Below are 27,096 nucleotides of genomic sequence, written 5' to 3'. Positions count from 1 at the left end.
TACTGTCCCTGTCAAGGGTATCAATATTTTTAGTCAGGGAATCCGACCAAGCCACCCCAGCTCTGCACATCCAGGCTGAGGCGATCGCTGGTCGCAGTATAACACCAGTATGTGTGTATATACTTTTATATGATATTTTCCAGCCTCCTGTCAGCTGGTTCCTTGAGGACGGCCCTATCTATAGACGGTACCGCCACTTGTTTTGATAAGCGTGTGAGCGCCTTATCCACCCTAAGGGGTGTTTCCCAACGCGCCCTAACTTCTGGCGGGGAAGGGTATACCGCCAATAATTTTCTATCGGGGGGAACCCACGCATCATCACACACTTCATTTAATTTATCCGATTCAGGAAAAACTACAGGTAGTTTTTTCACATCCCACATAATACCCTCTTTTGTGGTACTTGTAGTATCAGAAATATGTAACCCCTCCTTCATTGCCCTTAACGTGTGGCCCTAATAAGGAATACGTTTGTTTATTCACCGTCGACACTGGATTCAGTGTCCGTGTCTGTGTCGACCGACTAAGGTAAACGGGCGTTTTAAAACCCCTGACGGTGTTTTTGAGACGTCTGGACCGGTACTAATTGTTTGTCGGCCGTCTCATGTCGTCAACCGACCTTGCAGCGTGTTGACATTATCACGTAATTCCCTAAATAAGCCATCCATTCCGGTGTCGACTCCCTAGAGAGTGACATCACCATTACAGGCAATTGCTCCGCCTCCTCACCAACATCGTCCTCATACATGTCGACACACACGTACCGACAAACAGCACACACACAGGGAATGCTCTGATAGAGGACAGGACCCACTAGCCCTTTGGAGAGACAGAGGGAGAGTTTGCCAGCACACACCAAAAAACGCTATAATTATATAGGGACAACCTTATATAAGTGTTTTCCCTTATAGCATCTTTTTATATATTTCTAACGCCAAATTAGTGCCCCCCCTCTCTGTTTTAACCCTGTTTCTGTAGTGCAGTGCAGGGGAGAGCCTGGGAGCCTTCCCTCCAGCCTTTCTGTGAGGGAAAATGGCGCTGTGTGCAGAGGAGATAGGCCCCGCCCCTTTTTCGGCGGCCTCGTCTCCCGCTCTTCAACGGATTCTGGCAGGGGTTAAATATCTCCATATAGCCCCCGGAGGCTATATGTGAGGTATTTTTTGCCAAAAAATAGGTTTACATTGCCTCCCAGGGCGCCCCCCTCCCAGCGCCCTGCACCCTCAGTGACTGCCGTGTGAAGTGTGCTGAGAGCAATGGCGCACAGCTGCAGTGCTGTGCGCTACCTTAAGAAGACTGAGGAGTCTTCTGCCGCCGATTCTGGACCTTCTTCTCTTTTCAGCATCTGCAAGGGGGCCGGCGGCGAGGCTCCGGTGACCATCCAGGCTGTACCTGTGATCGTCCCTCTGGAGCTAATGTCCAGTAGCCAAAGAAGCCAATCCATCCTGCACGCAGGTGAGTTCACTTCTTCTCCCCTAAGTCCCTCGTTGCAGTGATCCTGTTGCCAGCAGGACTCACTGTAAAATAAAAAACCTAAGCTAAACTTTTCTAAGCAGCTCTTTAGGAGAGCCACCTAGATTGCACCCTTCTCGGCCGGGCACAAAAATCTAACTGAGGCTTGGAGGAGGGTCATAGGGGGAGGAGCCAGTGCACACCACCTGATCCTAAAGCTTTACTTTTTGTGCCCTGTCTCCTGCGGAGCCGCTGTTCCCCATGGTCCTTTCAGGAACCCCAGCATCCACTAGGACGATAGAGAAAAAAAAAAACTCAAAATATATTTGTTTTTCACAATCCTTCCAATCAAATGCAAGTTGCGCTGACTTGCTGTTCATGTATTGGTGGCTTCATTCTGTCTCATCGCAGCTCCGCAAACAGCAAGTCATATTTTTCACTTTTCTTTTTAGCCCTAATTTCACTGTTTCAGGTATGAAGGAAAAGTCCCATGTGGATTTAGCAGTAACACATAAATGCAAGGGGGAATTGGGGTTGATTAAAGCAAACACCAGGTGCCAGGCCTTGCTGGAACTTGAAGTTTCACATCACTACTTACTCTATGGGGTATATTTACTAAAATTCGTATTTGTGCCGATTTGGAGGGAGATTAAACACGAATGACATCGAATGTGTGAATTTGCAACTTTTTGAATTTTTTACGCCAGATTTACTATGCCGTCGTATTCTGCATTTTAGTTTTTTCCGATGTCGATGTAATTCGTAATTGCGGCCAGTGTTTTACGGGAGTGAATAGTAAAACACTGCCGACATTAACACAATGAATCTCGGCCGGATCTGTGAGATCCGTGCAGGGCTTCATTGTGCACCTTTAAAAAAAAAAAAAAGAAAGGGTGGGAACTTTGCGGTCAGCGGTTGAGGTCACTCGTGGTCAACCGCTGACCACAAAGTTCCTACCATTGGATACAATGGAGCGCCTATGCGCTACATTGTATCTTCAGTGCGCAGCCTCACTGACACTGAGGAGCGCACAGCCAATCAGGAGAGTACCACGACGTGGCGTTCCCTGATTGGCAGAAGGGACCCTCTTTGACAGGAGTCAGGGGGGATCCTGGCAGTCGGGAAAAGGGTCCCATGTGTAAACATGGGACCCCTTTCAGTGCGTGGTTCGGGTTTCCGGTTTGTTTTTCTCTTTCATCCATCTGGGGGACGCTGCGCCATTACTTGTGGGTTAGAGGTGTGTGGTTGTGGAGTTTGGCACAGAACTATTAAAACCTGACTCCTCCCCCCTCTAACCCCTCCCATCTCCTTCCTGCCCAGCCAGCACCTCAGTTTTTGTTTTGTGCCTGTGGAGTACAGACACAGATTTTTTTCTCTGAAAGATATTTTATTATTTTATTCTTGGAGTGCCTAGTCCCTGTATACAGGTGGCAGATACTATTAGAGTGGGGTTAGCTAGATTTTCCCACTCTATTCTGCTGCTGGAGGCCACCACACTTCGGTCACTGGGGCTGGATTCCTGTCTCTGAGAAGTCGGCAGTGAGGAGGTACTGGATAGACACAATCTGTCTCTGACAGTATTGGTCTATCCTTCCTATGTATATATATATCTATATTCATTTTATTGAAACTGTCCTCCTCTCTCTCTCTCTCTCTCTCTAAGGGGAGGTAATTTTTGCAATACACCCTCTCCCCCCCTCCCCCCAGACCTCTCTCCGGAGGTGAGCGGTGGCGCGCAGTAGCGAGGGCTTTACTCATCCCTGCTACTGTCTTTTTGGGTAGGCCGGGAGAGGGGTGAGTCACTCCCCGGGGAAGCCGCTAGACGCTACCCGAACAGAGCAGCTCGGTGTAGCGGCGCGCGAGAGCCGCGGACTTCCAGCTGCAGCGCGCCTACTGAAGCTGACAGGCGCTTCCTTGTTCAAGAAGGGACGGATTCCCGCCCTCCACTGCCACGCGCGCACTCCCGTCCAGGTATGCAGGGCTCCGGCCGCCATCTTCTCAAGAGGCAGTACGGTGGACACTGTGCAGCGCTCGCAACACTTGTTTGGCAAGGCTGATCACCTAACAGCAAGTATATTTTGGGGGCACAGTATAATTCACAGTAGATTTACATTGTGTCATGCCATACTTTTAGGGGAGGTCATTTTTGCAATATATAATATGCATTGCACAGTATGATTCATAGTATATTTGCAATATACAACAGTATGTCAAAGTATTGGACTACTCTACTGAGTTTATTGTTCATTTGTAGTGCATTTGCTGTTCTTAAAAAAAAAAAAAAAAAGGGGAATAAATTAATTAATTAATTATGAAATCTACAAAGGGTAAGACCGCCTCGGTGGTCTATTTTTTTCCTGCTCACTATGTGGATCATAGCTAGCGAAGGGAAGCCGGACGCAGGTACTCTCTGTGTTTCATGCTCTGGTGCATCTGTGGCGGACCAGCAGGAAAGTTCCGCGGATCAGTCTATGCCTCCATGGCTACAGTGGAAGCTCTATGGGCTCAAAATATGGGCTCAATCTCTAAACAAATTTGTTAACTCTGCCGGCAGTTCTTCTGCTACAAAACGGCCACAGCCGTTGCCCGCTATAACTTTTCCGGAGGAGTAGTTGGAAACATTCCCATTGGAGGATGGGGAAGTAGACCCAGAGTGGGATGGTAGGATGAGTAGTTTTTGTACTAGCTCAGGTGTTAGATTCTGATACAAGCCATCCGTCAGACTCTTAATATTCAGAGTTCGGAGGTGGCGGGTTCTTCCTCTGCCTTTTTCAAAACACAGAAAAGACAAGTTACTTGCTTTACCCCTTATTCACACTTTGCGGATATTTAAAAGGAACCCTGGCTTAAGCCGGATTCTCCTTTCCCAGCCCCAAAAGAAATTGAAATTTATATATCCTTTTACAGAGGAGGATACAAGATGTTGAGAAACAGCCCTAAAAGGTAGACGCGCCTATTTCACATTTAGCAAAGGCTACGGTTATTCTTTCTGTACCGTCTGTGACGTTGAAAGATCCTACAGATAGGAAGATTGAAACAATAATTAAATCTATGTTATCTTTATCAGGTGTTTTTCTACGCCCAATTCTAGCTAGTACTTGGGTCCTCATGGCCGCGGATGACTGGCTGGCACAGGTTGTATCTGGAATGCAGTCTCACGATCCATCGGAAGCCATTCAGTTAGCAGAACAGATTTAGGAGGCACTTACTTATGTGAGGCCTTGTTAGATTCTACTGCGCTACAATCCCGTATTTCTGCCTTGACCGTGACAGCAAGACGGTCTCTTTGATTTCGGGTTTGGGAATGCAGTTTCTGACTCGAAACAGAACTTGACGGCGGTACCCTTTTGAAGGTGAGTTTCTTTTTGGGTCGGAATTACAGAAGATTATTTCAGATACTACAGGGGTCAAGAGCCCTTTTCTTCCATTTGCTCCTCAGAAACCGAAGACCACGAGGTTTCGGTCCTTTCGTACACAGGACAGAGGTAGTTTCCATTCCTTTCGTTCTTTCTCCAGGTTCCCACGGAGAGAGGCATTCAGAGGTAGAGGAACACAGGCGACTCGTAGACCAGCCAGTAAACCTCCCGACAAACCCACTGCATGACGGTTAACGATCTCTGGAGGGATCAATGACTGTTAGGGCTCAGTTACGGCAGTTCAAGGAAGTGTGGCTCCTGTCAAAACCAGATCGGTGGGTGACGGAGGTCATATCCAGAGATTATATTTTACATCTCGAGGAACCAGTCCCATATCGTGTGTTCGTCACTCCTCTCCAAAACGCTCCCTCCAGACGTCGAGCTCTTCTTTATGCAACAGCCACTCTCTTACGAAATGGAGTAATTCTTCTAGTTCCTGCTCAGCAGAGAGGTCGGGGATTTTACTCAGGTCTTTTTCTTGTGGACAAACCGTTTCGGCCCATTTTAAATCTAAAAGGGTTTAAATCCATATCTCTCAACCCAAAAGTTCAAAATGGAATCCATCCGTTCGATTATCGCTGCCATGAAACCAGGGGAATATTTGGCTTCAATAGACATAAAAGGCGTCTACCTGCATGTTCCTATTTGGACGGGTCGTCAATCTCGTCTGAGATTCGCAGTCGGTCCTTGCCATTTTCAGTTTCTCTTCCCTTTGGTCTATCCACGGCTCCTCAGGTATTAACAAGGTCATGGGCCGTGTGGTGACAATTCTGCGGTGCCAGGGTATCAGCATTACTCCGTATTTAGACGGATCTTTTCATCAGGACTATCAGAGTTGATCCTTCACCAGAACTTGCGTCTCACGATAGAGACTCTATAGTCATTCAGATGGATAATAACTTTTCCACAGTCATCTTAACTTTCTTCCCAGAAAATGATATTTCTGGGGCACTTATTCGACGCCACTAACCAGAAAGCGTTTCTTCCTCACGGACAGGACCTCCTCTCGAATTACAACTGATCCGCTTGTCTGTAAAGACTCGTCAGTCGCTTCGCTGGTGGCTTCACAGCCCCAATTTGACCAAAAGGGGTTCCGTTCATGACTTGGTCTTGGGTGATGGTCACCACAGACGCAAGCCTCAGAGGTTGAGGGGCGGTGTTTCAGACTCATCACTTTCAGGGCTTCTGGAACAGTCGAGTCGAAGTTACAGATCAACACTTTGGAGTTGAGGGCAGTCCGGTATGCACTCCTTCGGATCAAAACATGGTAAAAGGTCATCCAGTCCGGGTTCAGCCCGACAACGCCACGGCAGTTACTTCAATAAACAAGCAGGGAGGAACTCGAAGCTGGACCGCCAGGAAAGAAGTCGCTCAGATTCTCACTTGGGCGGAACATTGGGTTCCGATCATATCCGCGATTCACATTCCAGAAATCGAGACCTGGGAAGCGGTTTTCTTAAGCCGTCACACGGTGCATAAGGGAGAGTGGGGGCTTCACCAGGAGGTGTTTCTGACTCTAGTAGCCCGGTGGGGGATGCCCGATGTAGATCTGATGGCATCTTGTCTCAACAATAAACCTCCTCTCTACGGGTCGCGTGCTCAGGACTCTTAAGCAATTCTAATCAATGCACTGAAGCAATTCTAATCAATGCACTGACGGCGCTGTGGCACTTGCAACTGGGATATGTGTTTCCACCATTTCCACTGATTCCACGTCTACTTCAACGCGTTCAGAGAGAAGGTCTTCCAATCATTCTGGTGGACCCAGATTGGCCACGATGACAGTGGTACACTCTTCTGCACAATAGGGTTGTCGAGAAACCATCCCGACCCCCTCTGCTCCAGATCTTATGATTCAAGGACCATGTCACCACACAGGTTGGGTCGGCTGACTTTGACGGCTTGGTTCTTGAATCCAACATTTTAAGCGGAAAAAAGTTTTTCTCGTCCTGTTGAGTAAACGATGATTCAGGCTAGATAACCGGTGGCTTCTGGAATTTACCACGGAGTGTGGCATATTTACATTGCTTGGTGTGAAAAGCGTGGTTTAACACCGGATGTGTTTAGAGTTTCCTCATCTGTTATCTTTCCTTCAGGAGGGTCTCAATAAGGATCTGAGACTTCTTCACTAATGGGGTCAAGTTTCTACCTTATTGGTTCTACTTCATAGGAGACTGACTATCATTCCAGAAGTTCAGACGTTCCTTCAGGGAGTTCTTCGGATTCAGCCACCTTTATTTTATTTTTGGTTCCTCCGGTTCCTCCCTGGGACTTTAACTTAGTCCTTACGGCTTTTCAGAAATCTCCATTTCAACCTTTGGAATCTGTACAATTGCGGTATATAACGTTCAATGTCTTCCGATTGACAATTGCCTCCAAAAGATGAGGATCTAAATTGGCAGCTCTTTCTGGCAGACCACCCTTGTTGGGTTTTCATGATGATCGGGTGGTTCTGCGAACAAAACCTTCCTTCCTTCTGAAGGTTGTGTCAGCGTTTCATCTAAATCAGGACATTGTCCTTTCAGCGTTTACTCCTCCTCCTTCCGGGGAGGATTCCCATTTGGCTCTTTTAGATGTGCTTAGGGCCTTACGGATTTATTTATCTCGTACGAATTCTACCAGTCGTACGGATGCATTGTTGGTTTTTAATGGCTGCGTCCAAACGAGATTGGCCGGATCCCAAGTACACAGTGACTTGTTGGGTAACTACGACCATCACACAGTCTTCTAATGTTTCAGTTCCTGACTCGATTCAAGCTCCTTCGACTCCAGCTATTGGAGCTTCTTGAGATGTTCGCGGGGCTGCGTCTATTGAGCAGTCGTGTAAGGCGGCGACCTGGTCGTCTGTGAATATGTTTAAAAAGGTTTTACCGTTCTAACACTTTTGGTTTGGAGACTGCCCCTGTTGGGCGTCAAATTTGGCGGACGGCTATGCCGTCTATGTCTCCCTCCTCTCATTTGCTTGCTTTGGGAAATCCCACAAGTAATGGCGCAGCGTCCCCCAGATGGATAAAAGAGAAATCGGGATTTTTGTTTACTTACCGTAAAATCTCTTTCTCTGATTCCATCTGGGGGACGCTGCGATCCCTCCCATATGTTGTCTGGTTTAACCAGTTAATTTTTTTCGGTCTATCTCCTTTGGCTTGGCTAAACGTTAACTGAGGTGCTGGCTAGGCAGGAAGGAGATGGGAGGGGTTAGAGGGGGGAGGAGTCAGGTTTTAATAGTTCTGTGCCAAACTCCACAACCACACACCTCTAACCCCACAAGTAATGGCGCAGCGTCCCCCAGATGGAATCAGAGAAAGAGATTTTACGGTAAGTAAACAAAAATCCCTATTTTTGCCAAGTACGTGGATTATAAAGAGAACACAAGCTACACTGGATTATGCGAGTATAATTATTTTCACAGGTACCCCATGGATTCTACATGGAGAAGAGGACCGAGCCTCGTGTGAACATAGGTAAGTATGTGTGTATGTAGGTGTGCATGTATGTAATAAAGTTTTACTGTCACGGTGCGTGTGTCCTGTTTTTTGTTGGGTATTTTTTTTGTAGTAGTACTACTACTACTACTACTACTACTACTACTACTACTACTACTACTACTACTACTACTACAGGTACCAGCGGGCCTGTTTTTCCACCACATGCTGGCACTTGTGGTTCTCCAAGTACCAGCTTGCGGGGGAGGCTTGCTGGGACTTGTAGTACTGCTACAAAAAACAATATTCTTATTTTTTCACAAGGCTATCAGCCCCCCATCCGCCACCCTTGGATGGGGGGGGGGGGGGGGGGGGGAGGACAGCCTCGGGCTTCACCCCTGGCCCTTGGGTGGCTGGAGGGGGGGGGACCCCTTGATTTAAGGGGTCCCCACTCCTCCAGGGTACCCCGGCCAGGAGTGACTAGTTAGTGATTTAATGCCAGGGCCGCAGGGACCTATATAAAAGTGTCCCCCGGCTGTGGCATTATCTCTCTGACTAGTGGAGCCCGGTGCTTGTTCAAAAAATACGGGGGACCCCTACGCTTTTTGTCCCCTGTATTTTTTGCACCAGGACCAGGCGCAAAGCCCGCGGTGCTGGTTGATCAAATATGGGGGAACCCCTGTCAATTTTTTCCCATATTTTTTCAACCAGGACCTGCTCAAAGAGCCCGAGGCTGGTTTTGCTTAGGAGGGGGGACCCCACGCATTTTTTTTTTTAAATTAACACTTTCCCACCCCTTCCCACTGATAAACATGCACGGATCTCATGGATCCGTGCATGCCTATCAGAACACTGTAAAAAAAAGCAGGTCTATTTTAAAACTGCTTTTTTTTTTACGATTTGTATTTTTTCACGGCAGTGTTTGGCTATTGCCGGCAGTGTTTGCGAAATACAATTTTTAGTAAATTACCGAGTTGTATAAAACAACAGGCGCATTTGACAGATGGTGTATTCATTCGTATTTTTTTTTCTTTGACTTCCAAAAAAATACGAATGCCCTCATCACTGCCGAGATTTTGGTTTAGTTAATTCCCGAGATGACACTTTGAAGAAAAAATACCAAATCGGTCAAAATCGGGACCTTAGTAAATATATCCCTATGATTGACTCTTATAATATAACCTGGCGCCAACTGTCCAAGGTGCCCCCAATGCCATCTCTCCACTCCGAGGTCACCGTCACTACGTAAATGCTGCCAAATTGCTAACTATAGTTACAATATTACAAAGTGTTTTGTGGGGTATCCGTTTGGACGGTCGACAGTCATTAGGTTGACCACTATTGGTCGACATTGACACATGGTCGACACATGAATAGGTAGATATGGCTTTTTAAAGCTTTTTTTTAAAATTTTACGTTTTTCATACTTTACCATCCACGTGGACTACGATTGGTAATAGTAACTTGTGCCGAGCGCCTTGCCCGCAGCTGCGGTACACTAATTGGGTTCCTGGTCGTGTTACGGGAAAAATGACACCAAAAACAGTTCAAAAATCTATGTTGACCTTTTCATGTGTTGACCTGTCATGTGTTGACCATTTTCATGTGTCGACCATTTGTCCAGTAATGGTCGACCTAATGACTGTTGACCTTAACATGGTCGACCACTCATACCGGAACCGTTTTGCGGTCTTACAGTGGACAATTACTTGTGAAATTTAATATTTTGGTAGCGAGGCGCAGTAATTAAATGGCATGAAGACGGTGCAGAGAAGACGTTGTTTCATAGTAATCGCTGTTACAAATAAATATATTGTATACTTAACTCAAAATACGTAGCCTGACCTGTCATGTGAGATCAGAGGAAAGATACGGGTTCTTGCGCACACAAACCCCAGATAAAGCAAGCGGCGTTCATGGGTACTGCGCACTTACAGGAGGAATCACTCACCTTAATGTTATAACTTCAATGTTTGGAAGCTCATGAAAAATAGAGATCTGTAAAATACATAAGGAACGTTCTTCAGGTTCCGACACACGATGATTTGTACATAGGGCAGATGAAAGGACCGGCACAAAGCAATACTGCGCTGTTCTGAGCTGTTCTGTGTGATACAGACAGTCACAGAAACTCATTTGTTTCATTGCACACAGAAGATAAAGCTCAGTCTATTTGTGAGCACGTTATACAGAGATACGTGGGGCACACAGAAGGTAAAGCTCAGGTCTATTTGTGAGCACGTTATACAGAGATACGTGGTGCACACAAAAGATAAAGCTCAGTCTATTTGTGAGCACGTTATACAGAGATACGTGGGGCACACAGAAGATAAAGCTCAGTCTATTTGTGAGCACGTTATACAGAGATACGTGGGGCACACAGAAGATAAAGCTCAGTCTATTTGTGAGCACGTTATACAGAGATACGTGGGGCACACAGCTGTACGCCACTGTCCACAGGGATCTGTATGATATATCGATGGCCGGGATGCCGACGTCAGTATACAGACGGCCACCAGTACGCTCGCCACAGGTTATATTCTTCCTCTATGGGTGTCACATAAATACTACCGTAATGCACTTTGGCCGTGTCTACGGGTGTGGTATGCAAGGTCGACAGTAACTAGGTCAACAACTGTTGGTCGACAGTAATTAGGTCGACAGGTCAAAAGGTCGACATGAGTTTTTTATGTTTTTATGGTATTGTTTTCACCGTACAGTGACTGGGAACCCCAATTAGTGCACCGTGTCCCCTCGCTTCGCTCGTCATACTTCAGGCAAGGTGCCCCGCTGCGCTCGCCACAGGTTACTATTCCCAATCGTAGTCCACGTGGATCGTTAAGTATGAAAATGGTCACACAAAAAAGGAAAAAAAATTGTGATAAACTCATGTTGATCTTTTGACCTGTCGACCTAGTTACTGTTGACCTGGAGACCGGATCCCGTGTCTACACATCCCCTCCAATCCCCGACCCCCTCGGTGCTGGGATCTGTAAGTGGAAAATGCAGCTGGATCACCAGGGCAAGGACTCGTTTCACCAAATGACGCACATGCATAAAACACAGCGAGTTCCTGAGAAGCGAAGCCACAAGTTCTGTTTAATTCCAACTCTCATTCCCAATATCATGTCATTGTAATGGGGGGGGGGGGGGGGGGGGTACACACCTAGAGATGTGTGGGGAGTGATCTCTCCCTCCCCCCGCTCAGCGCGATGCAGGCACAATCTAGAACCGGCGACAGCAACGCGCGGGGCCGCGCATCACTATCACTGTGGGGCATACACACGGAGAGATCCGAGCGTAACTTCTAAGCAATCTAGTCAAATCTCCCCTTAAGTCTGTACAGGCCGATAACACAAATGACATTTTCTTTTCTACACAGTAAAACATGAAACAAAGTATCACTTACATCTGTAAGGCGGCTGCCCCTGAAACAGAACAAAGAAACAATTAACACGTACATTTGGTTTTTCAAAATATCTGAATCTGTTTCTATAACCATGAAATGTATTCTAATCTAGATCCTGGAACACGGGGATATTAAACAAGAGGATTATCCGTCCCGCCATGTCCTTCCGCGAACTGCGTCACTGAATTATCAGTTCTACTGGCAGTAATGGTACAACAGGCACTTGGAGATAATTTCTGCAGATACAGTATAGGCCCCAATTCATAGCCGCATGCAATTAGTGTTCATTCTAGCACCCTGCACCTGTCACAACCCGTGCAGTTCCTATTTCCTGCCTGGGGCGTCGCTCTCTGCTCTGGTGCTTCTAGCACACTGTAGTCTGTACCTCAGTGCTAGAAGCACCAGAGCAGAGAGCGACACCCCAGGCAGGAAAGATTAACTGCACGGGTTGTGGCAGGTGCAGAGTGCTAAAATGAACACTAGTAATGGTACAAAGGTCCACTTGGTGATTATTTCTGCACATATACAGTAAGGCCTGATTCAGAGCCTCACGCAATGCTGATGTTCCTGTAGTTTAGCCATTATTTGCTACCGCACATACATGAAAAGTCAGAAAACCCTTATGCGCATACGTCACACAAAGTGTATGCACCAAGGAGCAGTTGTGATTGATTCAGACAGTATGAGAAAGGTGGCATACAAGTGATGTGCGTTCCTGGGTGGTGACTGGCAGGCGGCTGGTGCATGCAAATATAGACCATTCAGAGGGCATATTATGGGAGTGTCGCTGGCATGTCAATGCAAGCAGCTCTGTACACAGGCGCGCAGGCGTAGGAGGCCACACTCAGACGGAGAAGCTGCCATCCAGGGATACACCAATCAGCAGTACAGGGTGCACCAGTGTAGGCATAGGAGGCCACACCCAGACGGAGGAGCTGCCATCCAGGGATACACCAATCAGCAGTACAGGGTGCACCAGTGTAGGCATAGGAGGCCACACCCAGACGGAGGAGCTGCCATCCAGGGATACACCAATCACCCGGGGCTATTTAATTAGAGCCCCCTTTTCTAGCCTGGGACATTAACTGTTAACGGGCATTAACCCATAGAATCCTGAATAAGTTTCCAGAACGGAGTGTTAATGGGTGTAACATGTAAGGTCGACCACACTTAGGTCGACAACTATTGCTCGACAGTAAGTAGGTCGAGATGGACTCTAGGTCGACATGAGTTTTTTTACTTTTTTGGCGTTGTTTTCTCCATACAGTGACCGTGAACCCCAATTAGTGCTGCGCTCGGCACAGGTTACCGTTCCCAATTGTAGTCCACGTGGATCGTAAAGTATGAAAAAAAGTTCAAATAATGAAAAAAAAAAAGTTAAAAAAATAAGAATTTACTTACCGATAATTCTATTTCTCATAGTCCGTAGTGGATGCTGGGACTCCGTCAGGACCATGGGGAATAGCGGGCTCCGCAGGAGACAGGGCACATCTAAAAAAGCTTTTAGGTCACATGGTGCGTACTGGCTCCTCCCCCTATGACCCTCCTCCAAGCCTCAGTTAGGTACTGTGCCCGGACGAGCGTACACAATAAGGAAGGATCTTGAATCCCGGGTAAGACTCATACCAGCCACACCAATCACACCGTACAACTTGTGATCTGAACCCAGTTAATAGTATGATAACACAAACGAAGTAGCCTCTGAACAGATGGCTCACAACAACAGTAATAACCCGATTTTTGTAACAATAACTATGTACAAGCATTGCAGACAATCCGCACTTGGGATGGGCGCCCAGCATCCACTACGGACTATGAGAAATAGAATTATCGGTAAGTAAATTCTTATTTTCTCTAACGTCCTAGTGGATGCTGGGACTCCGTCAGGACCATGGGGATTATACCAAAGCTCCCAAACGGGCGGGAGAGTGCGGATGACTCTGCAGCACCGAATGAGAGAACTCCAGGTCCTCTTTAGCCAGAGTATCAAATTTGTAAAATTTTACAAACGTGTTCTCCCCTGACCACGTAGCTGCTCGGCAAAGTTGTAATGCCGAGACTCCTCGGGCAGCCGCCCAGGATGAGCCCACTTTCCTTGTGGAATGGGCCTTTACAGATTTAGGCTGTGGCAGGCCTGCCACAGAATGTGCAAGTTGGATTGTACTACATATCCAACGTGCAATCGTCTGTTTAGACGCAGGAGCACCCAACTTGTTGGGTGCATACAATGTAAACAACGAGTCAGATTTTCTGACTCCAGCTGTCCTTGAAATATATATTTTTAATGCTCTGACAACGTCCAGTAACTTGGAGTCCTCCAAGTCGCTAGTAGCCGCAGGCACCACAATAGGCTGGTTCAAGTGAAATGCCGAAACCACCTTAGGGAGAAATTGAGGACGTGTCCTCAATTCTGCCCTGTCCGAATGGAATATCAGATATGGGCTTTTGTATGACAAAGCTGCCAACTCCGAAACTCTCCTGGCTGAAGCCAGGGCCAACAGCATGGTTACCTTCCATGTAAGGTATTTTAAATCTACCGATTTTAAAGGCTCAAACCAATGAGATTTGAGAAAATTTAGAACCACGTTCAAATCCCACGGTGCCACTGGAGGCACTATTGGGGGTTGTATATGTAGTACACCTTTGACAAAAGTTTGTACTTCAGGCACTGACGCCAATTCCTTCTGGAAGAAAATTGATAAGGCCGAAATTTGAACTTTAATGGACCCCAATTTGAGGCCCATAGACAATCCTGCTTGCAGGAAATGTAAGAATCGACCCAATTGAAATTCTTCCGTTGGAGCCTTCTTGGCCTCACACCACGCAACATATTTTCTCCAAATGCGGTGATAATGTTGTGCGGTCACTTCTTTCCTGGCTTTAATTAAAGTAGGAATAACTTCCTCAGGAATGCCCTTCTCTTTTAGAATCCGGCGTTCAACCGCCATGCCGTCAAACGCAGCCGCGGTAAGTCTTGGAACATACAAGGTCCCTGCTGAAGCAGATCCCTTCTTAGAGGTAGAGGCCACGGATCCTCCGTGAGCATCTCTTGAAGTTCCGGATACCAAGTTCTTCTTGGCCAGTCCGGAGCTACCAGTATTGTTCTTACTCCTCTTTTCCGTATAATTCTCAGTACCTTTGGTATGAGAGGCAGAGGAGGGAACACATACACTGACTGGTACACCCACGGTGTTACCAGAGCGTCCACAGCTATTGCCTGAGGGTCTCTTGACCTGGCGCAATACCTGTCCAATTTTTTGTTGAGGCGAGACGCCATCATGTCCACCTTTGGTTTTTCCCAACGGTTCACAATCATGTGGAAAACTTCTGGATGAAGTCCCCACTCTCCCGGGTGAAGGTCGTGTCTGCTGAGGAAATCTGCTTCCCAGTTGTCCACTCCCGGGATGAACACTGCTGACAGTGCTACGACATGATTCTCCGCCCAGCGCAGAATCCTTGCAGCTTCTGCCATTGCACTCCTGCTTCTCGTGCCGCCTTGTCGGTTTACGTGGGCGACTGCCGTGATGTTGTCGGACTGGATCAACACCGGCTGACCCTGAAGCAGCGATTTTGCCAGGCTTAGAGCATTGTAGATCGCTCTTAGCTCCAGTATATTTATGTGAAGAGACGTCTCCAGGTTTGACCACACGCCCTGGAAGTTTCTTCCCTTTGTGACTGCTCCCCAACCTCGTAGGCTGGCATCCGTAGTCACCAGGACCCAGTCCTGTATGCCGAATCTGCGGCCCACTAACAGATGGGCAGTCTGCAACCACCACAGGAGAGACAACCTTGTTCTCGGTGACAGTGTTATCCGCTGATGCATGTGCAGATGCGATCCGGACCATTTGTCCAGCAGATCCCACTGAAATGTTCGTGCATGGAATCTGCCGAATGGAATCGCTTCGTACGAAGCCACCATCTTTCCCAGGACTCTTGTGCATTGATGTACTGACACAGTTCCTGGTTTTAGGAGGTTCTTGACAAGTTCGGATAACTCCCTTGCTTTCTCTTCCGGGAGAAATACCTTTTTCTGAACCGTGTCCAGAATCATGCCCAGGAACAGCAGATGTGTTGTCGGGGTCAATTGAGATTTTGGAAGATTTAGAATCCACCCGTGTTGCTGAAGCACTACTTGTGTTAGCGCTACACCGACTTCCAGCTGTTCTCTGGACTTTGCCCTTATCAGGAGATCGTCCAAGTAAGGGATAATTAATACGCCTTTTCTTCGTAGAAGAACCATCATTTCGGTCATTACCTTGGTAAAGACCCGAGGGGCCGTGGACAACCCAAACGGCAGCGTTTGAAACTGATAATGACAGTCTTGTATCACGAACCTGAGATACCCTTGGTGTGAGGGGTAAATCGGGACATGTAGATAAGCATCTTTTATGTCCAAGGACACCATGAAGTCTCCTTCTTCCAGATTCGCTATCACTGCTCTGAGTGACTCCATCTTGAACTTGAATTTCTTTATGTACAGGTTCAAGGATTTCAGATTTAGAATAGGCCTTACCGAACCGTCCGGTTTCGGTACCACAAATAGTGTGGAATAATACCCCTTTCCCTGTTGTAGGAGGGGTACCTTGACTATCACCTGCTGAGAATACAGCTTGTGAATGGCTTCCAAAACCGACGTCCTTTCTGAGGGAGACGTTGGTAAAGCAGACTTTAGGAACCGGCGAGGGGGAGACCTTTCGAACTCCAGCATGTAACCCTGAGATACTATCTGCAGGACCCACGGGTCCACTTGTGAGTGAACCCATTGATTGCTGAAAATCTTGAGTCGACCCCCCACCGTTCCTGAGTCCGCTTGTAAAGCCCCAGCGTCATGCTGATGGCTTTGTAGAAGCCGGGGCGGGCTTCTGTTCCTGGGCAGGGGCTGCTTGCTGCCCTTTCTTACCCTTTCCTCTGCCTCGCGGCAGATAAGACTGTCCTTTTGGTCGCTTTTTATAGGAGCGAAAGGACTGCGGCTGAAAAGACGGTGTCTTTTTCTGTTGGGAGGGGGTCTGAGGTAAAAAAGTGGATTTGCCGGCAGTTGCCGTGGCCACCAGGTCCGAAAGACCGACCCCAAACAATTCCTCTCCTTTATATGGCAATACTTCCATATGTCTCTTGGAATCCGCATCACCTGACCACTGTCGCGTCCATAAACTTCTTCTGGCAGATATGGACATCGCGCTTACTCTTGATGCTAGAGTACAAACATCCCTCTGAGCATCTCGCATATAAAGGAAAGCATCCTTTAATTGCTCTAGAGTCAATAAAATACTGTCCCTATCCAGGGTATCAATATTTTCAGTCAGAGAATCCAACCACACTACCCCAGCACTGCACATCCAGGCTGAGGCTATTGCCGGTCGCAGTATAACACCAGTATGTGTGTATATACTCTTCAGTGTAGTTTCCAGCCTCCTATCTGCTGGATCCTTGAGGGCGGCCGTATCAGGAGACGGCAACGCCACTTGCTTTGATAAACGTGTGAGCGCCTTATCCACCCTAGGGGGTGTTTCCCAGCGCGCCCTAACCTCTGGTGGGAAAGGGTATAATGCCAATAACTTCTTGGAAATTAGCAGTTTTCTATCGGGGTTAACCCACGCTTCATCACACACGTCATTCAATTCCTCTGATTCTGGAAAAAATACAGGTAGTTTTTTCACCCCCCACATAATACCCCTTTTTGAGGTACCAGCAGTATCAGAGATCTGCAAAGCCTCCTTCATTGCCGTGATCATATAACGTGTGGCCCTATTGGAAAATACGTTTGTTTCTTCACCGTCGACACTAGATTCATCTGTGTCGGTACCCGTGTCGACTGACTGAGGTAAAGGACGTTTTACAGCCCCTGACGGTGTCTGAGACGCCTGAACCGGTACTAACTGGTTTGCCGGGCGTCTTATTTCGTCAACTGACTTTTGTAATGTGCTGACATTATCACGTAATTCCATAACTAAAGCCATCCATTCCGGTGTCGACTCCCTAGGGGGTGACATTACCATCATCGGCAATTGCTCTGCCTCCACACCAACATCGTCCTCATACATGTCGACACACACGTACCGACACACAGCAGCCACACAGGGAATGCTCTAATCGAAGACAGGACCCCCTAGCCCTTTGGGGAGACAGAGGGAGAGTTTGCCAGCACACACCAAAAGCGCTATAAATGTATATAAACAACCCTAGAAGGTGTTGTTTACTATATATGCGCTCTTAATATATAAATATCGCCAATTTATGCCCCCCTTCTCTTTGTTACCCTGTTTCTGTAGTGCAGTGCAGGGGAGAGACCTGGGAGCCTTCATCACCAGCGGAGCCGAGCAGGAAAATGGCGCTGAGTGCTGAGGAGAATAAGCTCCGCCCCTTTTTCGGCGGGCTTTTCCCCGGTTTTTAAGAAACTGGCCTGGGTTAAAATACATACATATAGCCTTAATGGCTATATGTGATGTATTTATTTTGCCACTAAAGGTAATTATATTGCTGCCCAGGGCGCCCCCAGCAGCGCCCTGCACCCTCCGTGACTGAGTCAGTGAGCCGTGTGACAACAATGGCGCACAGCTGCCGTGCTGTGCGCTACCTTCAAGAAGACTGAGGAGTCTTCTGCCGCCTGCTTTCCGGACCTCCGTTCTGCCGTCTCTTCAGCGTCTGTAAGGGGGATCGGCGGCGCGGCTCCGGGACGAACCCCAGGCTGACCTGTGTTCCGACTCCCTCTGGAGCTAAGTGTCCAGTAGCCTAAGACTCCAATCCATCCTGCACGCAGGTGAGTTGGAAATCTCTCCCCTAAGTCCCTCGATGCAGTGATCCTGTTGCCAGCAGGAATCACTGAGATTGAAACCTAAAAAAAAACTTTTCTAAACAGCTCTTTAGGAGAGCCACCTAGATTGCACCCTCTCGGACGGGCACAAAAACCTAACAGAGGCTTGGAGGAGGGTCATAGGGGGAGGAGCCAGTACGCACCATGTGACCTAAAAGCTTTTTTAGATGTGCCCTGTCTCCTGCGGAGCCCGCTATTCCCCATGGTCCTGACGGAGTCCCAGCATCCACTAGGACGTTAGAGAAATAAGATTTTAAACCTACCGGTAAATCTATTTCTCCTAATCCGTAGAGGATGCTGGGGACTCCGTAAGGACCATGGGGGTATAGACGGGCTCCGCAGGAGACATGGGCACCTAAAATAACTTTTCCTATGGGTGTGCACTGGCTCCTCCCCCTATGCCCCTCCTCCAGACCTCAGTTAGAGAACTGTGCCCAGAGGAGATGGACAATACGAGGGCAGGATTTTATAAATCCAAGGGCAAGATTCCTACCAGCCCACACCAATCATACCATGTAACCCGGAACATACATAACCAGTTAACAGTATGAACAAACAGCAGTAGCGGTCCAATACCGATTCCAACTGTAACATAACCCTTATGTAAACAACAACTATATACAAGTCTTGCAGAGTTTCCGCACTGGGACGGGCGCCCAGCATCCTCTACGGACTACGAGAAATAGATTTACCGGTATGTTTAAAATCTTATTTTCCCTTACGTCCTAGAGGATGCTGGGGACTCCGTAAGGACCATGGGGTTTATACCAAAGCTCCCAATCGGGTGGGAGAGTGCGTATGACTCTGCAGCACCGACTGAGCAAATGCTAGGTCCTCATCATCCAGGGTATCAAACTTGTAGAATTTAGCAAAAGTGTTTGACCCCGACCAAGTTGCTGCTCGGCAAAGCTGTAATGCCGAGACGCCCCAGGCAGCCTCCCAAGAAGAGCCCACCTGCCTAGTGGAATGGGCCTTAACCGAATGCGGTAACGGCAATCCTGCCGTTAAATGAGCCTGCTGAATCGTGTTACAGATCCAGCGAGCAATAGTCTGCTTCGAAGCAGGCGCGCCAATCTTGTTGGCAGCATACAGGACAAACAGAGCCTCTGTTTTCCTAATTCCAGCCGTCCTGGCTACATAAATCCTCAAGGCCCTGACTACATCCAGGGACCTGGAATCCTCCAAGTCACTCGTAGCCACAGGCACCACAATAGGTTGGTTCAAATGGAATGAAAAAACCACCTTAGGCAAAAATTGAGGGCGTGTCCTCAATTTCACTCTATCAACATGAAAAATCAAGTAGGGGCTCTTGTGAGACAAGGCTGCCAATTCTGACACTTGCCTTGCAGATGCTAAGGCCAACAACATGACCACCTTCCAGGTAAGAAATTTCAACTCAACCTTGTTAAGTGGTTCAAACCAGTGTGATTTTAGGAACTGCAACACCACGTTCAGGTCCCATGGTGCCACTGGAGGCACAAAAGGAGGCTGGATATGTAGCACTCCCTTTACAAAAGTCTGGACTTCTGGAAGAGAAGCCAATTCCTTCTGAAAGAATATCAAGAGGGCCTTAACAGAGCCTAATTTCAGGCCCATATCCACTCCTGTCTGTAGGAAGTGTAGAAAACGACCCAAATGAAAATCTTCCGTAGGGGCGTTCTTGGTTTCACACCAAGACACATATTTTCGCCAGATACGGTGATAATGTTTTACAGTCACCTCCTTCCTAGCCTTTATTAGAGTAGGGATGACCTCCTCCGGAATCCCCTTCTCAGCTAGGATCCGGCGTTCTACCGCCATGCCGTCAAACGTAACCGACGTAAGTCTTGGAACACGCAGGGACCCTGCTGCAACAGGTCCTCCCTTAGAGGAAGAAGCCAGGGATCTCCTGTGAGCATCTCCTGAAGATCTGAGTACCAGGCCCTTCGAGGCCAGTCTGGAACAATGAGTATTGTCTGTACTCTATTTCGCCTTACGATCCTCAACACCTTTGTGATGAGAGGAAGAGGAGGAAACACGTAGACCGATTGGAACACCCATGGCGTTACCAGCTCGTCTACTGCTACTGCCTGAGGGTCCCGGGACCTGGCACAATACCTCCGAAGCTTCTTGTTGAGGCGTGACGCCATCATGTCTATTTGAGGAACTCCCCAAAGACCCGTTATCACTGCAAAGATTTCTTGATGAAGTCCCCACTCTCCTGGAAGGAGATCGTGTCTGCTGAGGAAGTCTGCTTCCCAGTTGTCCACTCCCGGAATGAAGACAGCTGACAGAGCGCTTACGTGATTTTCCGCCCAGCAAAGAATCCTGGTTGCTTCCGCCATCGCGGCTCTGCTTCTTGTCCCGCCTTGGCGGTTCACATGAGCCACTGCTGTGACCTTGTCTGATTGAATCAGAACCGGTAGGTTGCGAAGAAGATTCTCCGCTTGTCGAAGGCCGTTGTATATGGCTCTTGGCTCCAACACGTTGATGTGTAGACAGGACTCCTGGTCTGACCACAGTCGCTGAAAATTTCTTCCTTGGGTGACTGCTCCCCATCCTCGGAGGCTCGCGTCCGTGGTTACCAAGATCCAGTCCTGAATTCCGAACCTGCGACCCTCCAGAAGGTGAGCACTTTGCAGCCACCATAGAAGAGACACCCTGGTCCCGGGGGACAGTGTTATTTTCTGATGTAAATGTAGATGGGACCCGGACCATTTGTCCAGAAGGACCCATTGAAACGTCCTTGCATGGAACCTGCCGAAGGGGATGGCCTCGTAGGCTGCCACCATTTTCCCCAGAACACGAGTGCATTGATGAACTGACACTCTTTTTGGCTTTAGCAGGTCTCTGCCATGTTCTGGATGTCATGGGCTTTTTCCAACGGGAGAAAAACCTTCTTTTGTTCCGTATCCAGTATCATACCTAGGAACGTTAGTCGAGTTGTCGGAATCAACTGTGACTTCGGTAGATTTAGAATCCAACCGTGTTGCTGGAGCACTCTCAGAGAGAGTGTCACATTGCTCAGCAATTGCTCTCTTGATCTCGCCTTTATCAGGAGATCGTCCAAGTATGGGATAATTGTGACTCCATGCTTGCGCAGGACCACCATCATTACCGCCATTATCTTGGCGAAAATCCTTGGGGCCGTGGAAAGCCCAAACGGCAACGTCTGAAATTGGTAATGACAATCCTGTACAGCGAATCTCAGGTACTCCAGATGGGAAGGATATATGGGGACATGAAGGTAAGCATCCTTTATGACACCATAAACTCCCCCTCCTCCATGCTGGCTATTATCGCCCTGAGCGATTCCATCTTGAATTTGAATCTTCTCATGTACAGGATGAACAACAATAGAAAAACACCTACACTAAAGTAGCCCCCCTGGCGCCAATACACTTAGTTTTATTCAATTAACAACATGTACAGGTTTAGGGATTTCAGATTTAAAATAGGTCTGACCGAACCATCCGGTTTCGGGACCACAAAGAGAGTTGAATAGTACCCTCTTCCCTGTTGGTTCAAGGGAACCCTGATAATTACATGCTGTTGACACAGCGTTTGAATTGCAGCCAACACTACATCCCTGTCTGGGGTATAAGCTGGTAAGGCCGACTTGAAAAATCGGCGTGGGGGCACCTCTTCGAATTCCAGTTTGTAGCCTTGGGAAACTATTTCCAACGCCCAAGGATTCAGGTCTGAGCTGACCCAGACCTGGCTGAAGAGTCGAAGACGAGCCCCCACCGGTGCGGACTCCCGCAGGGGAGCCTCAGCGTCATGCAGTGGGTTTTGTAGAAGCCGGGGAGGACTTCTGTTCCTGGGCACCAGCCGAAGCAGGTGTTCTTTTCCCTCTACCCTTACCTCTGGCAAGCAAGGAGGATCCCCGACCTCTTCTGGACTTTTGTGACCGAAAGGACTGCATCTGATATGTTGGAGTTTTCTTCTGCTGTTGGGGTATAAACGGTAAAAAGTTAGATTTACCTGCGGTAGCTGTGGAAACCAGGTCCGCCAGCCCATCCCCAAACAACACGTCTCCCCTATAGGGTAGAACCTCCATATGCTTTTCGAATCCGCATCACCCGTCTACTGGCGGGTTCATAAGGATCTTCTCGCTGAAATACCCATGGCATTGGCTCTGGAAGCCAGTAATCCAATGTCCCTTTGAGCGTCTCTCATATACAAGACTGTGTCTTTGATATGGGCTAGAATTAACAAAACAGTATCTCTATCCATGGTATCAAGGTCAGCCGACAGGTTATCTGTCCAGGCTGAAATTGCGCTACATACCCATGCCGAAGCAATTGTCGGTCTTAGCAAAGCTCCAATATGTGAATAAATAGACTTTAAAGTAGTCTCTTGCCCGCGATCCGCAGGATCCTTGAGGGCCGCTGTGTCTGGAGACGGTAGCGCCACTTTCTTTGACAGGCGCGTTAAAGCCTTGTCCACAGTGGAAGAGGATTCCCAACGTACCCTGTCCTGTGTAGGGAAGGGGTATGCCATATTAATTATTTTGGGAATCTGCGGTCTCTTATCCGGAGTCTCCCAAGCTTTTTAAAAAAACTCATTTAGTTTATGAGATGGGGGAAAGTTTATTATCTGTTTCTTTCCCTTAAACACGTGTACCCTCGTGTCAGGAACAGAGGGTTCATCAGCAATATGCAACACATCTCTTATTGCTATAATCATACACTGAATGCTCTTTGTCACCTTAGTGTGCAATTTAGCTTCATCATAGTCGACATTGGAATCAGAGTCCGTGTCAGTAGTTGTGTCCACGATTTTTGCCAAGGGACGCTTTTGAGACCCCGACGGGCCCTGAGTCGGTCCAATCCGAGGATTGACCCCCTGACGCCTCCCCGAATTCAGCCTTATCTAGCCTCTTATGTAAAGATGTCACACTTGCATTCAACATATGCCACATGTCAATCCATTCTTGAGTCGGCACTACCGACGGGGACACACCACTCATCTGCTCTACCTCCTCCTTGGAGAAGCCTTCCGCTTCAGACATGTCGACACGCACGTACCGACCCCCCACACACACAGGGATATACTTATAAGGGGACAAAACCCCAACCAGGCCCAAAGGAGAGACAGACAGAGAGTTGCCAGCACACACCCAGCGCCCAAATGACACTGGAAAAACCAGATAGCGCTTTTATATTATATATATATATCCAATTTCCCACTCACTGCGCGCCAATGTGCCCCCCCCTTCTTTTTTCCAACCTCTGAAGCGTTCAGCAGGGGAGAGTCCGGGGAGCCACTGTTTCTCATGCAGCTCTGTGGAGAAAATGGCGCTGGTTAGTGCTGAGGGATCAAGCTCCGCCCCCCCCCAGCGGCGGGCTTCGGTCCCTCTTCAATTTTCACAAAAACGGCGGGGGATCATCTATTTGCTGCCTCCGCAGCCCAATAGCACCTTATTGCCCAAAAACGAGGTTTATTGCTGCCCAGGGCGACCCCCCTGCACCCATCAGTGCTGTCTGTGTGTTGTGTATGGGAGCAATGGCGCGCAGCGTACCTCATGAAGATCTGAAGTCTTCTGCCGCCTGCGATGTCTTCTTGTTTCTCATACTCACCCGGCTTCTATCTTCCGGCATCTGTGAGGAGGACGGCGGTGCGGCTCCGGGACGAACCCCAGGGTGTCTAAGGCTACTGGACACCATTAGCTCCCTCTGGAGCTAATGGTGTCCAGTAGCCTAAGAAGCAGAGCGTATCAGTTAAGTAGGTCTGCTTCTCTCCCCTCAGTCCCACGATGCAGGGAGCCTGTTGCCAACAGGACTCCCTGAAAATAAAAAACCAAACAAAATTATTTTTCCACAGAAAACTCAGGAGAGCTCTCTGCAGTGTACCCTTCTCCTCTGGGCACAGAATCTAACTAAGGTCTGGAGGAGGGGCATAGGGGGATGAGCCAGTGCACACCCATAGGAAAAGTTCTTTTAGGTGCCCATGTCTCCTGCGGAGCCCGTCTATACCCCCATGGTCCTTACGGAGTCCCCAGCATCCTCTAGGACGTAAGAGAAAGTCAGGTCGCCCTAGAGTCCCTGTTGACCTACTTACTGTCAACATAGACATTATCGACCTAAGTGTGGTCGACCTAGAGACTGGATACAGTGGGAACATGGGGCATTTTGTTTTTGAAAGAAAAAAATCCCTGCTAACTTTGGCCTGCAGTCAGCCTTCAGGGCAAACTGAGCCCACCTGCTGAGCCCGCTGACTGAACTCCCCCCTAAGTGTAATACCCAGAGTCGTGGCCAGCATAATATTCAGGAAATACACTGGGCGCCGCTCTGTATATTACGCCGGGCACCAGGCACCACTCTGTATATTACGCCGGGCACCACTCTGTATATTACACCGGGCACCAGGCACCGCACTGTATATTACACAGGGCACGAGGCACCGCACTGTATATTACGCAGGGCAACACGCTGTATATTACACCGGGCACCAGGAACAGCTCTGTATATTACGCCAGGCACCAGGCACCGCTCTGTATATTACGCCGGGAACCAGGCACCGCTCTGTATATTACGCCGGGCACCACTCTGTATATTACACCGGGCACCGCACTGAATATTACACCGGGCACCGCACTGTATATTACACAGGGCACCAGGCACCGCTCTGTATATTACGCAGGGCAACGCGCTGTATATTACACCGGGCACCAGGCACAGCTCTGTATATTACGCCAGGCACCACTCTGTATATTATGCTGGGCAGTGGGCACAGCTCTGTATATCACGCCGGGCAACTCTCTCTATATTACATAGGGCACAGCAATGTATATTACTCAGGGCACAGCTCTGTATATTACACCGGGTACCTTTCTGTATATTACACAGGGCACCTTTCTGTATTACACAGGGTGCCTCTCTGTATATTACACAGGGTGCCTCTCTGTATATTACACAGGGTGCCTCTCTGTATATTACACAGGGTGCCTCTCTGTATATTACACAGGGCACAGCTCTGTATATTACACAGGGCACAGCTCTGTATATTACACAGGGCACAGCTCTGTATATTGAGCCGGGCACCTCTCTGTATATTACACAGGGCACCTCTCTGTATATTATGCCGGGCAGCAATGAAAGTGAACACTTCCCCCATCATCAGACAGCAACAACAGCTCTGGGGCACAACGTGACGCATACAGGAGGGGGCAGTTCTCCACATGATGCTGCATGATCCTCAGACTGAGATCTCATCACAGCACTCAGCAGCGGCAGGCACCAGGGAGATGCGGGATCTCGACACCGGCGGGAGCTGCGGGATCCCTTGGCAGTGGCGGGGTAGGCTGTCACTGGCAGCGGTGTAGGAGTTGCGGACCTCGGTAGTGGTGGAGCGGCCGTTTGCCCCTGCTCTCCCCCGCACTCACCAGCAGTTCAGCTTCCTCACACTCTCCAGGTCAGAGGCCTTAGCCCGGGACAGAACCTGCTTCCGCGTCAGCTTCATGCCCGGGGCGCAGCGTTCCGGTAACGGAGGGAATGAGCGGCCTCTCCGCCGCCCGGTAACTAGGGCTGCACCGGCGTCTGCTTGACTGGTCGTTAGGGGGCGTGGCGTGCCGCAGTATCCGGCTTCCGTTCAGCCTGGCAGTCACATGCGTTCCGTGCCTCGCTCTGAGATCCGGCGGTTGATTGCATGGTCGCCTGGGGGCGTGGCGTACCGCATCATACGGCTCCAGCCTGGCAGTCACATGCGTTCCGTGCCTCGCTCTGAGATCCGGCGGCTGATTGGCCAGCACTCAGTGAGCTGTGCCATTTAGTGCAGGGATACAGCACAGCAGATGGCAGCACTGGGACCAGCAGGAGTCTGATCCCAGCGCTGGTGCTGCAGCAGCGGCGGGTGTCCAGAGATGGGACCATCTATTGGCATACTTGCCTACCTGACCCTCTCCATGAGGGAGAAAATGCTCTGTTCCTGGACTCTCCTGGTAATGTATGATTGCCATCACCTGTGGTGAGCTAGTTAGTTGATAAGAAAGGTGTTTCAACACAGGTGATGGCAATCATACATTACCAGGAAAGTCCAGGAACAGAGCATTTTCTCCCTCATGGAGAGGGTCAGGTAGGCAAGTATGTCTATTGGTTCCCGACACGGGTCGTTCAGCAGCGGCGTTTTACACTTGGCACCCTCCATGAGCCTATCACGGTTCGCAGAGCGGCAACCAATGGGAAGCCATTGGCTGCCATTTCGCAGGTCGTGATTGATTGGTTCACGGAGAGCGGCAACTTTAAAACGCCACTGGCCCCGCCGGGGAATGGAAAGAGGTCGCGCGGAAGAAGACGGAGGACACTGCGGGAACGGTTCCATAGGCTGCAGAAGAGGCCAGAAGACTCCGGGGTTCAGCAAGAAGATTGGCGCCGGCGGCTGGATGCAGAGAAGAAGCGGCGCCGCCGCTGGCCAGGATGGGGCCAGCGGCAGAAGACTGGAGATGCGGACCGGACAGGCCACCAGGGGAGGGAAGAAAAACATCTAACGAAGCTCCCCCCGGCGCCTCTCCCACCGGTATAGGTAGGCCCTTGGTGAGGGCACCTGCCGTACCATATAACTGGAGGCTCTGTCTGCCGTACCACGTAACTGAGGGCTCTGCCTGCCGCA

The 27,096-nt window shown here is 48.9% G+C and overlaps 1 protein-coding gene across 1 annotated transcript in view; it reads right to left on the bottom strand.

The window, feature by feature from the left end:
• Window positions 1-26,106, bottom strand: part of CFAP410 (cilia and flagella associated protein 410) — a 65,955-nt gene extending 39,849 nt beyond the window's left edge. The window contains exons 1-3 of the mRNA XM_063932720.1: window positions 25,874-26,106; window positions 11,697-11,715; window positions 10,239-10,285 (exon numbers count right to left, since the gene is read on the bottom strand). Coding sequence (XP_063788790.1) covers window positions 10,239-10,285; window positions 11,697-11,715; window positions 25,874-25,950 — 143 coding nt within the window. The 5' untranslated portion in view covers window positions 25,951-26,106. The remainder of the gene's footprint in view (window positions 1-10,238; window positions 10,286-11,696; window positions 11,716-25,873) is intronic.
• Window positions 26,107-27,096: the final 990 nt, after the last annotated feature.

The sequence above is a fragment of the Pseudophryne corroboree genome, chromosome 7, assembly GCF_028390025.1.
Source record: "Pseudophryne corroboree isolate aPseCor3 chromosome 7, aPseCor3.hap2, whole genome shotgun sequence".
Taxonomy (NCBI): domain Eukaryota; kingdom Metazoa; phylum Chordata; class Amphibia; order Anura; family Myobatrachidae; genus Pseudophryne; species Pseudophryne corroboree.
The sequence above is the reverse complement of the archived record's forward strand: the minus strand, read 5'-3'. Positions and strand labels throughout refer to the sequence as shown.